This window comes from Heloderma suspectum, chromosome 17 (assembly GCF_057233095.1).
Source record: "Heloderma suspectum isolate Gila_16-S chromosome 17, 16-S_ref, whole genome shotgun sequence".
Classification (NCBI taxonomy): Eukaryota; Metazoa; Chordata; class Lepidosauria; order Squamata; family Helodermatidae; genus Heloderma; species Heloderma suspectum.
In genome coordinates this window covers 3,979,705-3,997,097 of record NC_139474.1, presented here as the reverse complement: position 1 = coordinate 3,997,097, position 17,393 = coordinate 3,979,705, and the positions used below count along the sequence as shown (strand labels likewise).

The window sequence follows — 17,393 nt, the reverse complement described above, 5'->3', positions numbered from 1 at the left end:
GAAGCAAGCTCTGTTGACACACTGCTTCACAGTAAACATGTATAGGATGGTGCTGTAAATGGATTTTGCACACAAGAGATGATGCATGTTACCTTTTTCAGATAATACAAATGCCATTTAGTTCTTATTTCACATACAGAGAAGAATGGGGAGTGAATAATGTCAACATCACAAATGCCTAGCTATGGCTTAGTTCCCCCACTAAATGATAAACTTTGTGTCTGGGCTGTACCACTTCAAATTGGAATACTCCTCCCTGCTAAATAAATAAATAAAATAAATCCCTGCACACAGAAAATTGGATGTCAGCAAGAACAGTTCTAGCATAGCTTCTCCCTAATATACTAGTTTTCTATATGCAGGGCATTTTGAAGTAGCATTCAGTCACATGAGTCCCCACCAGTCATTTGAAGTGGTACAGTCCAGACACGGATGGGCCACTTCCATGAGAAGTAGGTCCCCCCTTTTGAAAAAATAACCTTTCAGTACATGTTGTCAAATGCCTCACTGATCATGCACTGATTGCGATTTTAAATTTGAGGAAGCTCTTGTCTGGTATCCCAGAATGCTCAAGGCTCCAAGAAGGCCAGGACCTCTTCTCGATCATCCCAGAGTGCAGGACATGGAATAATAGGCTTAAGTGACAGGAAGCCAGATTCCAGATGGACATCAGGAGAAACTTCCAGACTGTTAGAGCAATATGACAATGGAACCGATAACCTAGGGAGGTGGAGGGCTCTCCCACACTGGAGGTGTTCAAGGCGAGGCTGGACGGCCATCTGTCAGGGATGCTTTGACTTGGATTCCTGCACTGAGCAGGGGGTTGGACTCGACAGCCTTGTAGGCCCCTTCCAACCCTACTCTTCTATGATTCTGAGATTCTATGGATCAGTGTGTTTGAACCCAGTTCATTCCTTCAAAGTTCCTTGAGCAATCCATCTCTGATTCTTCCTCCATCCCCTGAAGAAGTGGATTCTCCATTTTGGAACTCACCAGTACAACCTCTGGACTCCTCGGAGCAAACACGTCATGGGACCAAGACTGTCCTGGCAATGGAGAACGGTCACCTTTCCTCTGCAGCCGAAGACCGACCGTGTGGTGGCCCACGTTTTTCAGGAGCTCTGTGACTTCCCCGGACTGCAGGTTGTCAAAGTAGATTGTGGCACTCACTATCTGATCGCCTGGACAAAAAAAGAAAGAAAGATGCACACACACACCCCTACATGCTGAGAAGGCATTTTAATCCCATAATAGTCAGGTTACCACAGTATGTCTGAAGGGATGATGACGAAACTGCAGTCATAGCTCTTGAAGTTACAGGTCTTTGTGTGTTGTGTCATGAGGGGGCTCGGCACAGAGTGCAAATAAGTGGTTTTTAAGGTGTAAAATTACCCCAAATAGCTTTCATTTTTATTTTTTACATCCGTCTATACCTTCCCTGTGACAAAAAGTTCTCAGTTCTCACACAATGAAACAGGTTAAAAATGCGTTAAAAACAGAGACGATAATAAAAATTAAAACATGTCTGGGAGAAGGAGATAACAGCTTGAGCGGCCACAACTCAGAAGGTGCCAGAACTCACAAGGCCACCTGCTTTACTCCATTCAGCAGGGGCACCTGATCATATCGACCAATCCCAGTTAGTCTGTTTTGGACTACGGGAAGTTTCCAACCCATTTTCAAAGATAGCCCCACATGCAACACACTGCAGTAATCCAATCAGGAGGGTTACCAGACCATGAATAACTGTCAGCAAGCTATCTCTGTCCAGATAAGAGCGAGCGTGGTGTAGTGGTGAGAGTGTTGGACTGGGACTCAGAAATCCAGGTTCTAGTCCCCACTTGGCTACGAAGCCACTGGGTGTCTTTGGACCAGTCCCTAACTCTCCACCTGACCAATGTGTGAGGATAAAATGGAGAAGGGAGGAGGAGAATCATGTAAACTGCCTCCGGTTCCTTGCAAGAGGAAAAAAGGCAGGATAGAAATGTAATAATAAATTTTTTTTAAAGGGTTGCAGCTGATCTATCAAGTGACGGTAATTGATTTAGGTGCACCCTGCAAACTGGGCACCTCATCCTTCAAGGGGAGTGAAACCCCCTCCAGAACAAGCACAATTGGCTGTACTGATACGCATGCCCACATATTAACCGCTTGGTAAATTGGCCATCTCTAGTCACCCATAGGGATTAGCCCCAGGGTCACCCAGGGAGCTGCATGACCGGGTGGAGATTGAACCCACATCTTCCCAGTTTTAATCGGGCACTCTAACCACTATACATCACTGCATTTGAAACCAGTCCTCTACTTTCGATGTGGATGCAGTGAATCTTGCTGCCAAATTGGCCTTATGTATTATTATTTAGAGTAAAATCCTATGCATGCTTAGTCAGAAAAAATTCAGCTGGGAGGGACATGCTGGGAGTTGTAGGCCTTTTTTCTGACAAAACATGCATAGGATTGCACCTTTAAAGTTTTTTTTATTCTGCTCCTCAGCCAAAGAAGGCTCAATAAAACAAGACAGGCCCTGCTTGCGACCTGCAATCTAAAAAGACATAACACACAAAGAAAAAGGAATGGGGAAGGAAGAGGGGGGAAAGTAAATCTTTCAGCAGGGCTGATAGAATGGCCGTGCGTTCCTCTCTCATCTCCCTGAGTACAGCCCACTGGCTGTATTCACATCCTTCTCCGGCTTCCTTTAATCTCATGCCTGTACACAAGTATAAAATCTAGCAACTGGGATGGTGACATCAGGGACTATCTCCTTCCAGATGTGCAATACACACACACTGGCATTTCCCTGACGTTTGAATTTTCCTGATGAGATCCCGCTCCAGTTTCCATAATAATGCTGCCGCCTTTGGGGTTGGGACAGGGAGGTAAAGCACTTCCCCTTTCAGAAAGCTTTCTGGGAATAGATGACCACTACATTTGCTGCACTCTGAACTGGGATTGCTAGATTGCGATATTGCTGGATTTATTGTTGATTCTTTTATCGTTGATTGGCTTTTTTGTTTCAGTGCTGGTTCTTGTAGGGATTTCTTTAAAAATGGTACTCTGCTGTGAAGTTTTATATGAAGGGCGGTATAACGTTAAAAAAAAAAACATGAGGACTAGAAGCTTGCTGGCTATAAACATGATGACAAACAACAGGGAGGAAGTGGGATAAAAGCTAGGGCTTTCTCTGTCCAAAGATTATGGTCATGCCCAGACGAGCCCCACACACCACTCCACTGACCTTCCTTCACGACACCCGTTTTGGCAGCAGGCGAGTCCTGCTGAACCTGTTTCACAAAAACGCCTTCGTCTGTCTGGTCAATGGTGATGCCGTGAGAACCACTGCCTTGCCAGTCGGGGAGCAAAATCTCCCGGGTGTCTTCTTCCTCCTTCTCCATCTTAAGAAAGAAAGAAAGTGCATAAACAAGTGGACAAGAAATCTACAGATGGTACTGTGAATACTCTGTGCTTAAAAATAAAATTCCTGCCCTGCAGGAATCCAAATTCTGCACCCCAAAAGGCTGAGGTGTAGTAGATTTGTACAGAGAACATACTTTTATTCCTGTTATTTTTATCCCATTCTTCTTCCAAGGAGCTCAGTCAGGGCTATATAGATTTATTTATTTATTGCATTTATACCCCGCCTTTTTTTCCTCCTGCAAGGAACCCAAGGCGGCTTACATTATCCTCCTCCTCTCCATTTTATCCTCACAACAACAACCCTGTGAGGTGGGTTGGGCTGAGAGTCTGTGACTGGCCCAAAATCACCCAGTGAGTTTCCATGGCCGAGTGGGGACTAGAACCCGGATCTCCCAGCTCCTAGTCCAACACTCTTGCCACTACACCACACTGGCTCTCATATAGATGTCTACCTTCCATTATTATCCGCACAACAATCTGGTGAGGCAGGCCAGGGTGACAGCAACTGGCCCAAAGCCAGCCAGTGAGTTGAATGGCTACGTGATATTTTCCGACCCTGGATTTCTGCTCTACCCACTAACCTGCACTCCTTATATAGCCGTTGTCCACAACTAGGAGAATCCGCTAAACATTGCAAAATAGCAATGCATCTTTGTTGCTCTGCATTTCTCCAAAAACTAGATCAATTAATCAATCAGTTAGATTAGCACCTTAAAAATATTTTGACTGATTAACAACAGTGCCCCCAAATTAACTGGGCAGCAGATTTATACAAACCCAGGCTATTTCTCCATCTATCCCAGAACTGTCTGTTCTAATTCAAAGTAGCAACTGGTGTCTCAATCGGGGTCTTTCCGCACTACCTGCTACCTGCCACTTTTTAAACTGAAGATGCCAGGGATGGAATCTGGGACCTTCTGCATGCAAAGCAGGTACTGTACCACTAAGTCCTGGAGAATGCCTCTAAGATGCTGTCTCCATGCATCATCTTAAAACTAAAAAAATGCCCCCCTCCGTTGGGACAATACTTTGAATCTGCATAGGTTTGAATATCAGTCAATCAATCATTCATTTAATAAATTCAGAGGAGCAGAAACTCTTTCAGCTCAAGGGCCAAATTCCATTTGAGAGAAGCCTGGGCAGCGAGGGCGGGGGGGTGGGCATTCCACTGGTGGGCGGGTCTGAAGGCAAAAAAGGGCAGGACCAAAGACAAAAGGGATGGGGCCATAAAATGCCAAAAATACTAGCCTATTTTAGTGTAAAACTCTTCTTGGCAGTAACTAAGTCAACCTTTTAGAATGGGGAGAAAACTGCACAAAAACTAGGAAACCACCAAATGAAATGTGGTTGGGGGTAAGAGGTTAAGGCCAGGGGGACACCCCAGGAGGGCTAGATTTTGTCCCCTGTGCCTGAGGTTCTTCATCCCTGAATTAATTGGTTATATGAGTAAAAGCGCAATGCTATGCATATTTAGACAGGAAAAAGTCCTACAACTCCCAGCATTCCCCAGCCAGCCCTGCAGTTGTAGGACTTCTTTTCTGTCTAAACATGCATAGCATTACACCCTAAATAGTTATGATTTCTTTAATTGGGTGACAATTCTAATAAAAACCGCATAAACCAAAAACGTTGTGTGGGTGTTTAATGAAGGTGAAAGCAAGAACAGACTGGACCACTGTTCAGTCACCCACCTTTCTAGGACTTTGGTCCAGGCAGGAACCGCCCCAGGAATTCCTTCCTTGTCACTTGCCAGTCCTTTGGTAATGTTGGTTCCAACTTCCCAACCTAGAAAGAAATCAACACAAAATCTGTTGGTGAATGAGATCACTTCAAATGTTATGGGATGTGTGTGCTTTCTACAAATCCACACAAGCGCAGGGGGGGAAGTCAGAATTCTATTTGGCACATGTCAGCTTTCACACACACACTTTTTTTTTTTTAATAAGTCTCTATTTCCTCACGGCTGCAAAGGTAGGCTTTAAACTATTTCAAGCATGCCTGGTGAAATTTCAACAGCCAGAACAGGACTAAGTAGGACTATTGAAAGAAGAGGAATCAGAACTATTTTTAAAAGGTAATCAGGAATGTGGCTTTTGCGTTCTGCTTGGTAAAACTATTCTCTGTGCTTGGAAGCTTACACATGTCGACACGCTAATACCAGCCAGCCCAGTAGAAAGATGACCCTTTTTCTGCCAGCCAAGACACAGGGCTGGTTTGCACACCACGCTAACCCAGGGTTTGTTTAATCCAGGGTTTGTCTGGCAGACAATCAAACAAACCATGGTTTGTTTTCTCAATCCCTGGCTCTTTTATTTCCCTTCTTCATCTGTTCCCTTCCCAGTATCCCAAATGCCTTTGCGTTCCATTTGGAGGTAGCAAATTCCTGCATGGATTTCCCTAACCCTTAAAAAAGAAAAGAAACTGCCATCTAAAGCAGCCAATCGTGTGTGGTGTGAGGAAGTACTTTCTTTTGCCTGCCTTGAACCTACAGCCAAGCAATGACATAGGGTGACTATGCATATTATAAGCGAGGGCAAAAAGATTCTTCCTCTCTATTTATGATTATTTGTTTATTTCATTTCTATACTGCCTTTCAGGAACAAACAAAGATGGGTTTCAAAAACTCAGAAAACAAGCATGATAAAGAAATAAAGACATAGTCCAATGTTAAGAACAGCCTTCAAAACTATAAGAACGCTAAAAAAGCAAGTTTAAAAGATGCGTCTTTACCCCCTTCCTTAATGCAAAGAGAGTGGGGACTAGTCGCAACTCGAACAGGAGTGCATTGCAGAATTTGGGAGCAACACAAGAGAAAGCCCTTTCCCGTGTAGCCGACAAGCAGGACTCTGCAAGCAAGGGTGTCTTCGAAAGAACCTCTCCTGCTGGTGTTAATAACATGCAGGTTCATACCGAGACAAGTGATCCCTTAGATAGCCAGGCCCTAAGCTATTTAGGGCTTCAAAGGTTAAAACCGACACCTTGAATTGAGTCTGGAAAACAACTGGCAACCAGTGCAGATCTCTGCACCACTCATGATCTTGTACTGGGCAGAATCCAACGGAACTAATTCCGTTGCACAAGCAGCCCCCACTGCTTGAGCAATGGTGATTTAGCACTTCTGGGGCAACTCGAAATGAGCAGAAATGCTCATTTCTGGAAGGAGGCAGGTCGGTGGAGCTTGCAAGGGAGCCCTGCTGACCTGCCTCCTTCCAGAAATGAGCATTTCCACTCATTTCAGGGTGTCCCTTAGGAAGCGCTAAACCTTTGTTTCATAAGCTTGCTTGCACAATGGAAGTAGCAGGACTCACCGCTTGTGGAAGGGAATTGGCGGTGCCCTGTTGGATTGTGCCCATTATCTTTACATTCCTAACCCCCTCACACACACACACACACACACACACACACAGAAATAATCTTTTTCTAAATTAAAAATCCCCCAATGCATTATCCTTTCCTAGCGGGAAAGATGCCCCAACCCCATGAACATTTTTGTTGCCCTTCTTTATACCCTTTGCTGCAGTATTACCAGTGCCAGCCCATGATGGTCCAATTTTGCAGCCTGACATTGAGCCCAAATGCCTCCTGCCCCATCTGAACTGGAGCCCAAATGGCGCCAACCACCCCGCTCCAGCTGGCGCTTTAAAAAGTCTTGCTGCACCACACAGGCACCTACTCCTGCCTTAATCTACACCACCACCACCACCACCCCGCATCCCTTCACGGTGCCGCCTGAAGCAGATTGCTTCACTCTGCTGCACAGCAGAGCCAGCCTTCGTTACAACGCCCGCCTTGAGACGGGGCGACATGACCTCTAAACTGTTTCAAAGCCGGTGATACCGTAGGACTTCAACACACTAAAAAGGTTGTATGCTGGAAAGTGGATGAAGCAGGATTAACACAGCCCCTTTCCCTTACCCGTTCCGACCTGCTCTCTTTGGGTGGCTCTGTCTCATGCCTGTGCATGCTTCTACGCTGGCTGAGCATGCCACATGCCAGTCAACCGCTCCCAGAGCCTGAGCATGCAAGGTATGGTACATATGCTGGTGGGAATGTGAAGGCTGTGCTCTCCCTACTCCTGGACTCTAAAAGGAGGAACCATCAGGGGACAAACTACCTTGAAACATAAAGAGACAATAAGAACCATCCACATTGCTCCAAGCAGAGAAACGGATAGAGAAGCTTTTGTAGAATACATACTTTGCATGCAGGAAGTCCCAGGTTCAATCCAGTTAAAAGCATCTTGAGTTCAAAGGATCAAGGAGCAGGAGATGAGAAAGTCCTCTCTCTGCTCTGCTTCATGTTGTAAGGCGCTTAAAAGATTTGGGTCCCAGAGGACGCAGATCTGCCTAAAAATTGCATTTGTTGATTTATATCTATATATGCAACAGTAGCAAAGATGACTAGGGTTTCTTTAAATTTCACAGGAGGCAATGCCTCCTGTGATTACTTGGATTATCTGGATTAATTTCTAATCCAAATAATCTGAAATAAAAGAAATTGTTCAATTAGTTTGCACACTGCCAGAAATCATCCCAAACCACTGGAAAACATTTTTTTAAGCTTAATTGCCATGCAGGGAGAGATTCGGGGGGGGGGGAGGTAGAGCAGCATGTGGGGAGGGAGGTGTTAACCCTCCCCTCCCCAGGTACACCCTCCTTGAAAATTGCCCCCTGCATGGCAATTAAGCTAAGCAAAAAAAACTTCCACTGACACCAGTAGACATTCAGGGCTCTGGGAAATAGATCCGGGGCCTTGGGAAATAGATCCGGGGACCCATGGGGCCAGGCCTAGCAACATCCTGATGCACATGAACAGAATAACAGCAGTCCCCTTGGAAGAGACGAAAGGGTTCATTAATGCGCAAAGTGCTTTATGCTGAGTAAGGTCTTTGGTCCAGTTTTGCTGGTAGAGGCTCACCAGGCTCTCAGACAAAGAAGGGTCTTTCCTATCTTCTGTTACCTGCTTCTCATCCCCAGAGATCTTTTTAAACTAGAGATGACGGAGATTGAACTGGGGATCTTGTACATGCAGATCAGGTGTCCTACCACTGCGCTGCGGTCTCTCCCACTGCTGGCACCAGGTTTTGAAGGGCCCTCCGTGGGCCCCCTCTTCAGCGAGTCTTCCTTCTCACCACCATTGTCACCGGCAGCTCTTGCCCCTCAGCCTCCTTCTCCTCATGGCTCCCACTTGCTTGCTTGGCAGGCAGAGAGCCGGAGAGCAAGGAGGCCCTGGCAGCTCCCGCTCCTCCTTCTCGCCACCACCGTTGTCTGGGCCGGAGTAAGAGGCAGGTGAGCAAGCAGGTTGCGACGGCGAAGAGGAGGAGCAACTCCAGGGGCTCTTGTCAGGGGGCCTCTGCTGGGGCGTGGGCCCTCTGCATGTGCCCAACCATGCCTACCCTTGACGCCAGTCCCGGTTTCTGCCCACGCAAACTGAAGTGACAAAGGCTGGCCACCTTTGTCTCCTTAAAATCTGCCTATCGAATCTACCTATCTGCAGAGTGGGAAGGAGTTCATCCCTTGTTACAAAAAAAGACAAACAGGGAGAAAAGACGGGACGCAACTGGACACGTTGCATAATTTTTTAAAACGGTACAGCCAGGGGGCAGTGCTGCCTTCACAAGCAGTGCTTTGCATGCTTTGGCTTGCACACCCGCCCCAGCTGCGATGCCCCGCCTTTCGCACCGTGCCAACTTTTCGAGGAGGCAAGAAGAAAGTTTTCCATTTTCAAACAGCTACAGACATGCATGCTCAGGTCATGCCTGAAACCTGATTGGCCCAGACAGGAGGAGGGGGAAAACTGAGGAAGGCTGCTGCTGACATCAACGCTAGGCCTGATCCAGAGAACCCTCAAGAGCCAACATTTGAAATGGGAATGTAACACCAACGCCCGCCTGACAAGATGGCAAATGACAACACGAGGCTTTATCGGTTTTCTTACTTTTGGCCATCTTGCAAACCGACCCCACAATACTTCACAGATGGAAATTGTTACACAGATCTAACAAGGACTCTTGTGTACTTGTGTACCTATTCTCACAACGATAATCAGTAAATACGCACACACACAGAGATTGTAATAATATAATTGGGCTTTAAATGGTGTAATTCTGTATCTTGATTCTTTTTTTTTTTAATTGTTCACCGCTCCAGAATCTTGTTAGATATAGAGCAGTATATAAATATTTAAATAGATTTTTAAACATGATCACACAATGCTACACTGTACTCTGTAGCAATTTACTCTGCAATGTCCTCTCCCATGCGGGTTTTAAAAAGCAAAAAGGGTGTTGGTTGGTTTGGTTAAAGATAGTCCAGTAAATATATAAACTGTCCTATAGGGTGCTATCAACATTCCAAAAGGAGCCTTCTATCACCATTAGCTTTCATGCACCTTGAACATGTCGCATAAAATGGATAGCACTGACAGGCATGCACACCAGGGATAAAATGCAGCTCCCACCCACTTTTAAAGGCTTGTCTTAGACCCAGTGATCCTTTGCCCTTACGGTACCATCACCCACCGCCGTTACTCTATGTTTTCTCTTTCTCTTTGCTGTCTACCATCTCTATTTTTTTCAGAACTTCTGGAAATCTCTAAAACTACAGATCCTGCCATTCGATTGTGGAAACTTTATTTACTTATTTAATTTTGAAAAGTTCTAGACTGCCCTTTATCCTAACAGGTTCTAGGCTGGTGTACAATAATAAAAGTACAATATAATAAAATGGATGTGCATAATGCACTGCATAAATGGAGCAGCAACCACCAAACTTTGTTGGTTCCCAGCGCTTCCTAAGGACAGAGTTCTTATATGCTGGGTTCTTCCACAACATTACAAAATGGCAAAACAAGAAATCCACACTTCATAGCGCTTAAGGATGAAACAAAGTGAAAGAAAAGCAAACAGAAGAAGCATTTGCATCTAAGGCTGGGGCTTACATGCCAGGTCCCTTCCTCTCTCTCTTTTTTCATCAACCATTGTATTTGAGAATCAGACGGGGCCAGTGTCAAGGGTGGGCATGGTCGGGCATCAGCCAAGGGCCCACACCTCAGCAGGGGTCCACTGACAAGAGACCCCTGGAATTGCTTTTCCTCTTCCCAATTGCAACCTGCTTCTTCGCCTGCCTCTTGCTCTCAAAAACCTGGAGACGGCACTGTTTGGAGGGAGGGGCTATTCATCATGACCAGTGCTGCAGGACAATTCCTCCTCCTCCATAGGATTGTGCCCTTAGTGAGTCATTGGGTAAAATACTGAGTGCATGCTCTCCCCTATATCTCTACAATTAAAAGGGACTAGAAACTTGCGTGTTAAATGGAAGCTGAAAATTCAGGAAAGAGCATGGAACATCCCTGAGGTAACCATCCCTCTTCCCCAGCTACAGTGCTGTTGAAATATAGCAACACCTAACATTCCTTAAGGGAGAAAAATATACTCTGTATATGGGAAAAGTAGGGAAACAGCATTGCTGGTGCATCTTGTTACCATGCTTTTTTGGGGCAGGTTCATGTGACTTATGAAATACTGTCAAACAATCAAAGATTTATTATGGTCGTGAACCAGCATAAATACAGCAACACCCCAAATTTAGGCCATTAAGTCAGCATTTGTCCAATTTTATTCTCACTGTATTCTCATGACAACATTTTTGGCAGAAACATCAATGTTTTTCTTGTTTGCAGAAGTATAACACTTAATTAGCTCATTCAAAGACAAATGTATTTATCTTAAATCTATCTATAGTTTTGATCTAATCTCTTCATAAAATGAACAACATACTAAAACAGGTGTCCCACAAGGACATAAACATGCAGCAGAAGGAAAATCCTTATAACGGTACAGAAGGTAAATATTGAACCTAGCTAATGTTAAAGCATGTCTATATTTTGGAACATCGAACACTTCTCTTTTGCCACTTTAATCCCATGATCAGGATTCGCATCCACAAATAACAAATGCTAGAGAACTAAGGAGGGCAACAAAGATGATCAGGGGACTGGAAACAAAGCCCTATGAAGAGAGACTGAAAGAACTGGGCATGTTTAGCCTTGAGAAGAGAAGAGCGAGGGGAGATAGGAGAGTGCTCTTCAAGTACTTGAAAGGTTGTCACAGAGAGGAAGGCCAGGATCTCTTCTCCATCATCCCAGAGTGCAGGACACGGAATAATGGGCTGAAGTTACAGGAAGCCAGATTCCGGCTGAACACCAGGAGAAACTTCCTGACTGTTAGCAGTATGACAATGGAACCAATTACCTGGGGAGGTGGTGGGCTCTCCCACACTGGAGGCATTCAAGATGAGGCTGGACAGCCACCTGTCAGGGATGCTCTGACTTGGATTCCTGCACTGAGCAGGGGGCTGGACTCGATGGTTTTGTAGGCCACTTCCAACCCTACTATTCTATTATTCTATGAGGTCTCTTGAAACAGCAATTTTTTTAATTAGCCCCCATCACCAAAAACGTGCAGGAAAACAAATGTATTTATCTTATTCCAAAGCAGTTTAACCCATGCAGAAAGGTATTATGTAGTTGACCCCACCCACCTGCCCGCTCGCTCCAATAACCTATGGCTTCAGAACCATATAGCCAAAATAAAATAGTGTAAGAGAGAGATGAGAGAAGCTGGTCTCCCCAAAACAGCAGGATTGGTCCTGGAGAAACACTTCTCTTCTCAACAGCTGTTTTGACTGATTTTGCAAAATTCACTAGGGAATCTAGTTCAGCTGCTATCATCTGGGGTTTCCAGCACACCCTGGAAAACAGGATCTGCCAATAGAGAAAAGGACATGGTGTGGATGTGGGCTGATTTCCACTGAATTCCCACCCCCCTCCTCACACGCGTATTTTAAATTTGCACTGAAAGAAGGGATTTGGGGAAGAGTTTGCAAAACATGCTATTTTGCAGACTCTTCCAAATGGAAGCCCAGGGCATTTTTTTAAAGGAGCAAACCTTTGGCTGTTTGCTGGCCCAGCAAACAAAAGGGGCCTTTTCTTCCCCAGTACTCCTCTGAGCCAAGGATCTGAGACCTGTATGCAGTGGAAGCTGGTGACTCCGAGGACTGTGGGGCAGTGTATCTGCTCCAGGTTTCAGTCAGAACTCTAAAAGAGCTATTCAAGGTGCCAAGCAGATCAAGGCTGCAAAGCACCTTCGATAGCTCCTTCAGAGTGCTGACTGGTTCTGACTGAAACCCGGAGCGGATTCACTGCCCGCTGATGTCAGAGCCACCAGCCTCCACTGCCTGTATGTATTTATAATTATTCACAAACACTTTGAACAGATTCTCTAATCCACCTCTTGAACAACTACACCACGCTGCCCTCATAGAATGCTGCCGAGTACATCCAGTCCTGTTCCATCCAGGGTAAGAGAGCCAGTGTTTGGGGTCACAGGTACACTTGAACCCCAGCATCTCTTTAGTGTTGTTATTTTTAAAAAGGAAAATCAAAAGGAGCCAGTGTGGTGTGGTGGCTAGAGTGTTAGACTGGGAGTTGGGAGATCCGGGTTCTAGTCCCCACTTGACCATGGAAGCTCACTTTGTGACTTTGGGCCAGCCACAGACTCTCAGCCCTACCCACCTCATAGGGTTGTTGTTGTGAGGATAAAATGGAAGAGGAGGAGGAGAAAGTAAGCCGCCTTGGGTTCCTTGCAAGAGGAAAAAAGGCGGGATATAAATGCAATAAATAAATAAACTGTTCCAATGCAGTGGACTGACAAACTGGACTTCTATACATGATGGGCTGTAGTCTTTATAACGTTACAGAACTGTGCCACGGTTTATGCAGTGGTCCCCAACCTCGGGTCCCCAAATGCTGCTGGACTACAACTCCCATCATCCCTGACCACCGGCCATGCTGGCTGGGGATGATCAGAATTGGAGTCCAACATCATCTGGGAACCCCAGGCTGGGGAAGGCAAAGCTGAGACATACACGTGCGCACATTATATTATGCCTTCGTAATACATCTGCAGGGTACCAGGTTGGGGAATGCTGCAATATACAATACATAGCGGTGCAAAAGCTCAGGCCCACAGGACAAACTCAACCCACCAAAGTTCCAATCCAGCCCTCCAGGGATGGCCCCACCCACCCCCTTTCCCCCAACCACCCATCATTTGGTCATTTCCCTGTTTTTGTACAGCTCCCCCCCCCCCCATTCTAAAAGGTTGAAATGCCTCTCCTAAGGCTTCATTCCCGGCAGTGAGAGCATTAAGCTTTAGTATGGTTTGGTATTTTGGTTTCGTATTGGTTAGGTTTGGTATTTTGACTCCGCCCCTGTTGCCTTTGGCTATGCCCACCACTGTAATGTGGCCCGCAAGAGCGTCTCCAAAATGAAATATGGCCCTTGGGCAGAAAGAGGTTCAATCCCTTGCCGTAGATAGATACATACCCTTATTTACTCATTCGCTTCAGTACAATGGTGACCTACAGCCATCATAACCCACAAAATCAGGTAAGATGGAGGAAGAAGCACCATGAGATGCAAGGACTTCAGGGACCAGTGAGCGGTGGGGTGGGGCGGCTATTTAAAATATTTCGCCTCTGGCACTCCAAATGCTGAAGGGACGTCTCCAAAAGCATTAAAGGGCAGCCCTGGCTGTAGGAATGCCCTTGGTTTATGTGTCTTTCAGATCTGGAAACTCCCAGATAATTATGATGCCCTGGGAGGGTTTTTTTTCCCCCTAGAGGTGTTCCAGCTGCAGACCAAGAGAGTTGCCCCACCATACCCCACACACGGGTGATGGAAAGATTCTCTGAACAGCTGAAGAACCCCTTTAAAAAGCCCTCTTTTTTAAAAAAGAAAAGAACCCCTTTTAAATAGCCCTCTGGTGCTGGACACTGCTTTGAGACCCCTTGATTGGTACAGCACTGAGCAGACTCTCCGGACTGTCCCAGAAGCTGACAATGCCATCTCCTCCAAGCCCTCCTGCCATGCCATAAAGTCCTCTTTGGCAAGAGACTGCCTTGGGCAACTGGCAATCTCAATCCTAAACATAAACTAAGGCCCAGGTCTCAGCTGAATCTCCTTCATGCATAACGAGAGATTACAAAAGTAAATCTCTGCAGCTTGAAAGCTAGCCTGTCAAGGAGAGCTCTTGTCCCTGACAGGCTTTCTTTGTGGATGGGATTTTTCCATAATGGAGGACAGCCACTAATGTGAGGTGAGGCTTGTAATCTGAAGTGGTACAGCCTAGACATAGGTTGACCACTTTAGTGAGCTGTAGTCTATGCCATAGGACGCATGCAAATGTACTTATATTTTATTTATTTATTTATTTATTTATTGCATTTATATCCCACCCTTTTTCCTTTGGCAAGGAACCCAAGGCGGCTTACATTATCCTCCTCCTCTCCATTTTATCCTCACAACAACCACCCTGTGAGGTAGGTTGGGCTGAGAGTCTGCATCTGGCCCAAAGTCCCCAGTGAGCTTCCATGGCCGAGTGGGGACTCATACCCGGACCTCCCAGCTCCCAGTCCAACACTTTCACCACTACACCACACTGCCACAGTTTTCTTTTCCTCCTACAGACGTTCCCCCAGCAGGGCCTATTTTGTCAGACCTTGACACTTGTGGGGAACAGAGATGTCTGTACACAATGTGACGAGTGTATTTCTGCAGAGCCTCATCTGCCCAAATTAATGTTTGTTTGCATGCACTGTTATTAGGAAGAAAATCCCATTGAACTCACCAGGATGTACTTCTGAGTAAACAAGTTAAGGGATGGGCTGGCTGCCCCAGTTCCTCAACCGTATCTTGACATCTGTTCCTCTGCACCTACAACAACAGCCGCTCAACATCTTGGACCACCGTGACTTTTAAGTCAAAGAAAGGCAGGTTTACTTAACACAACAATAAAATAAAATGAATGAATGAATGAATGAATGAATAAAACCATAAAACAGGGATAACAGAGCATGACCTCTCTCCTGGGGTTGTTGAGAAAACACACAAGATCAAGACAAAAAGTGCCGTGATACCTCAAAAACGAAGGAGTGAAATGGCCAACCGTTTCTAGGATCATTCTGAGGTGAAGTTTCTTGCTCAGAAACCACACAGTCGGTACAGGCCTGTTCCCACCACATGTAAACTGTCACATTGCATGTTGTGAAGCATGTTAGAAAACAAGCGTCTTTCAGAACACGCAAATCTCCAGCCTTAAAGGGAAGTTTCCACAAGATCAGTTTGACCTGTGAAAGTGAAAAGAAACAAAATGGCGCCTCAAATATGGCTGACCATATAGGTCTGAAACGATTTAGCCCTACGTTTCCTCAGGGGACAGCCTGCTCTGTCAGATGCCAGGCAAACATGATACATCGGGGTGGGCCCAATCCGCCCCTTTGGGGTCCCCCAGACAGCCACGCCCTTTCCCCGGCCATCTCCCATTCCCACGGTCGCCGATCATTTCGTGGCTTTCCAGCTTTTTCCCATTCTAAAAGGTTGAAATGCTTCTGCTAAGGTTTAGTTACTGACAGAAAGAGTTGTAAGCTACAATATGCTGGTATTCTTTGGGTTTTGGGCCCTGGCTCTTTTGCCTCCAAGAACTTCTCTGAAATGGAATCCAGCCCTTGGAAGAGACTTGCCACTCCGTGATAGGTAAATCATACATTGTACTCATCACTTCTAAGGAAAACAGATGAAGAGAAGGGGGGGGAAAACGCAAAACAAAATGCCAGAAATTACCAGGCAAGTGGGCTGAAACTGGCACTAATGGGGTGAGAGGTGTTGGCTGGGTACTTCTGTATTAGGAAAAGGGCGATACGCAAATAAAGAGGAGATTGAGGCATTGTAAAACCTAAATGGCAAATACAACAACGCGATAAGAGAGGAAACAGCACCAAGTGATTTCAGCGCTCAAACTACAGGAACTTTGTTTTGTCTGCCTTGGGATGAGATAAAGCATGACCAATGTTTGTACATGATTGCTTGCTAATAAGAAGATGCTCGCTCAAGAGCTCTGGACCACTGTTTCTTCAATGGACACTGAGCTGGGAGCCATCTTGCGTGCTCAGGTTAGGGTTGGAGAAGCAACTGGGGGGCTGTAATCCTCCAGATTACAGAAGGGTGAGCTTTGCAGCAGGCTGCGTCTGGAAGGGCTTGAGGCAAGCGCTCTTTGCTCCTGAGGAAAGTGGGGGTGCTTTACGGACTAGCACCGTCGGTCCAAATGTTTGCCGACTCCTCCGTGTTTAGCACTCATATGCACCATGTTTCCCTTACTGGGAAACAGCCGCTGTAGCAGCTGACACCGGAACCGCCTTCTGCTTGGGGAAACCAGGAGCCACATCTGTGTGAAACAGGCCTTCTTTGCAAAATCCGAGCAAGAGAGAATACGCCGATTGTTCGTCCTTCCAGCCTCCTGCAGTGAATTCTTGGCCTCTCGGAAGAGGCTCGAACCCCCTCCCAGCAAACCACAAAAGGTGAAGCTACCAACAGAAAGTGGTTAAAGCCAAAGAAGCATTAAAAAATAAAATAAAAATTTTCCTGCTGCCAGTTCTCTGCGGTGCCTGCTCCAACACAGTTAACTCAGAGGCTTGTCTAGACAAGAAAAGTGCGCTGGTTTTAATAGAAAGTGTTTCCTTCTTTAAATGTCTCCCTCCTCTCCCCCAACACCGCTCTCACCCCACTATGTTATGGCTCCACCACAGTTCTCCAAGGTCTTTCCCTGCTCTGCCATCTCATACATTTGAACTGAAGATACTGGGGAATCAAATTTAGCCTTTCTTTATTATTGCAGTTCATTATTTATATGCAGTCTTGGACAGTTTCCCAAGTGAAAAATGATAATAAAGGTTCCCACGCACCCAACCCCCAGAAAGCTTACAGTTTAAAAGCAACCCGTGACAGCCAATACGTTGTGGTGATTAAGCAGCCTTCTCCACCCAGAGGTGTCAGAATACAACTCCCATCATCCCCCAGTGTCTGGGGATGATGGGAGGGGTAGTCCAACATCCCTGGGGGGTGTTGGTTTGGGGGCAGCTGCT

At 46.0% G+C, this 17,393-nt stretch overlaps 1 protein-coding gene across 1 annotated transcript in view; it reads right to left on the bottom strand.

The window, feature by feature from the left end:
- The window catches only part of AHNAK (AHNAK nucleoprotein), a 71,382-nt gene that overhangs the window by 19,153 nt on the left and 34,836 nt on the right, over positions 1-17,393 (bottom strand). Inside the window, exons 2-4 of the mRNA XM_084824816.1 lie at positions 5,106-5,199; positions 3,236-3,392; positions 994-1,181 (exon numbers count right to left, since the gene is read on the bottom strand). Of these exons, the coding sequence (XP_084680942.1) occupies positions 994-1,181; positions 3,236-3,392 (345 nt within the window). The 5' untranslated portion in view covers positions 5,106-5,199. The remainder of the gene's footprint in view (positions 1-993; positions 1,182-3,235; positions 3,393-5,105; positions 5,200-17,393) is intronic.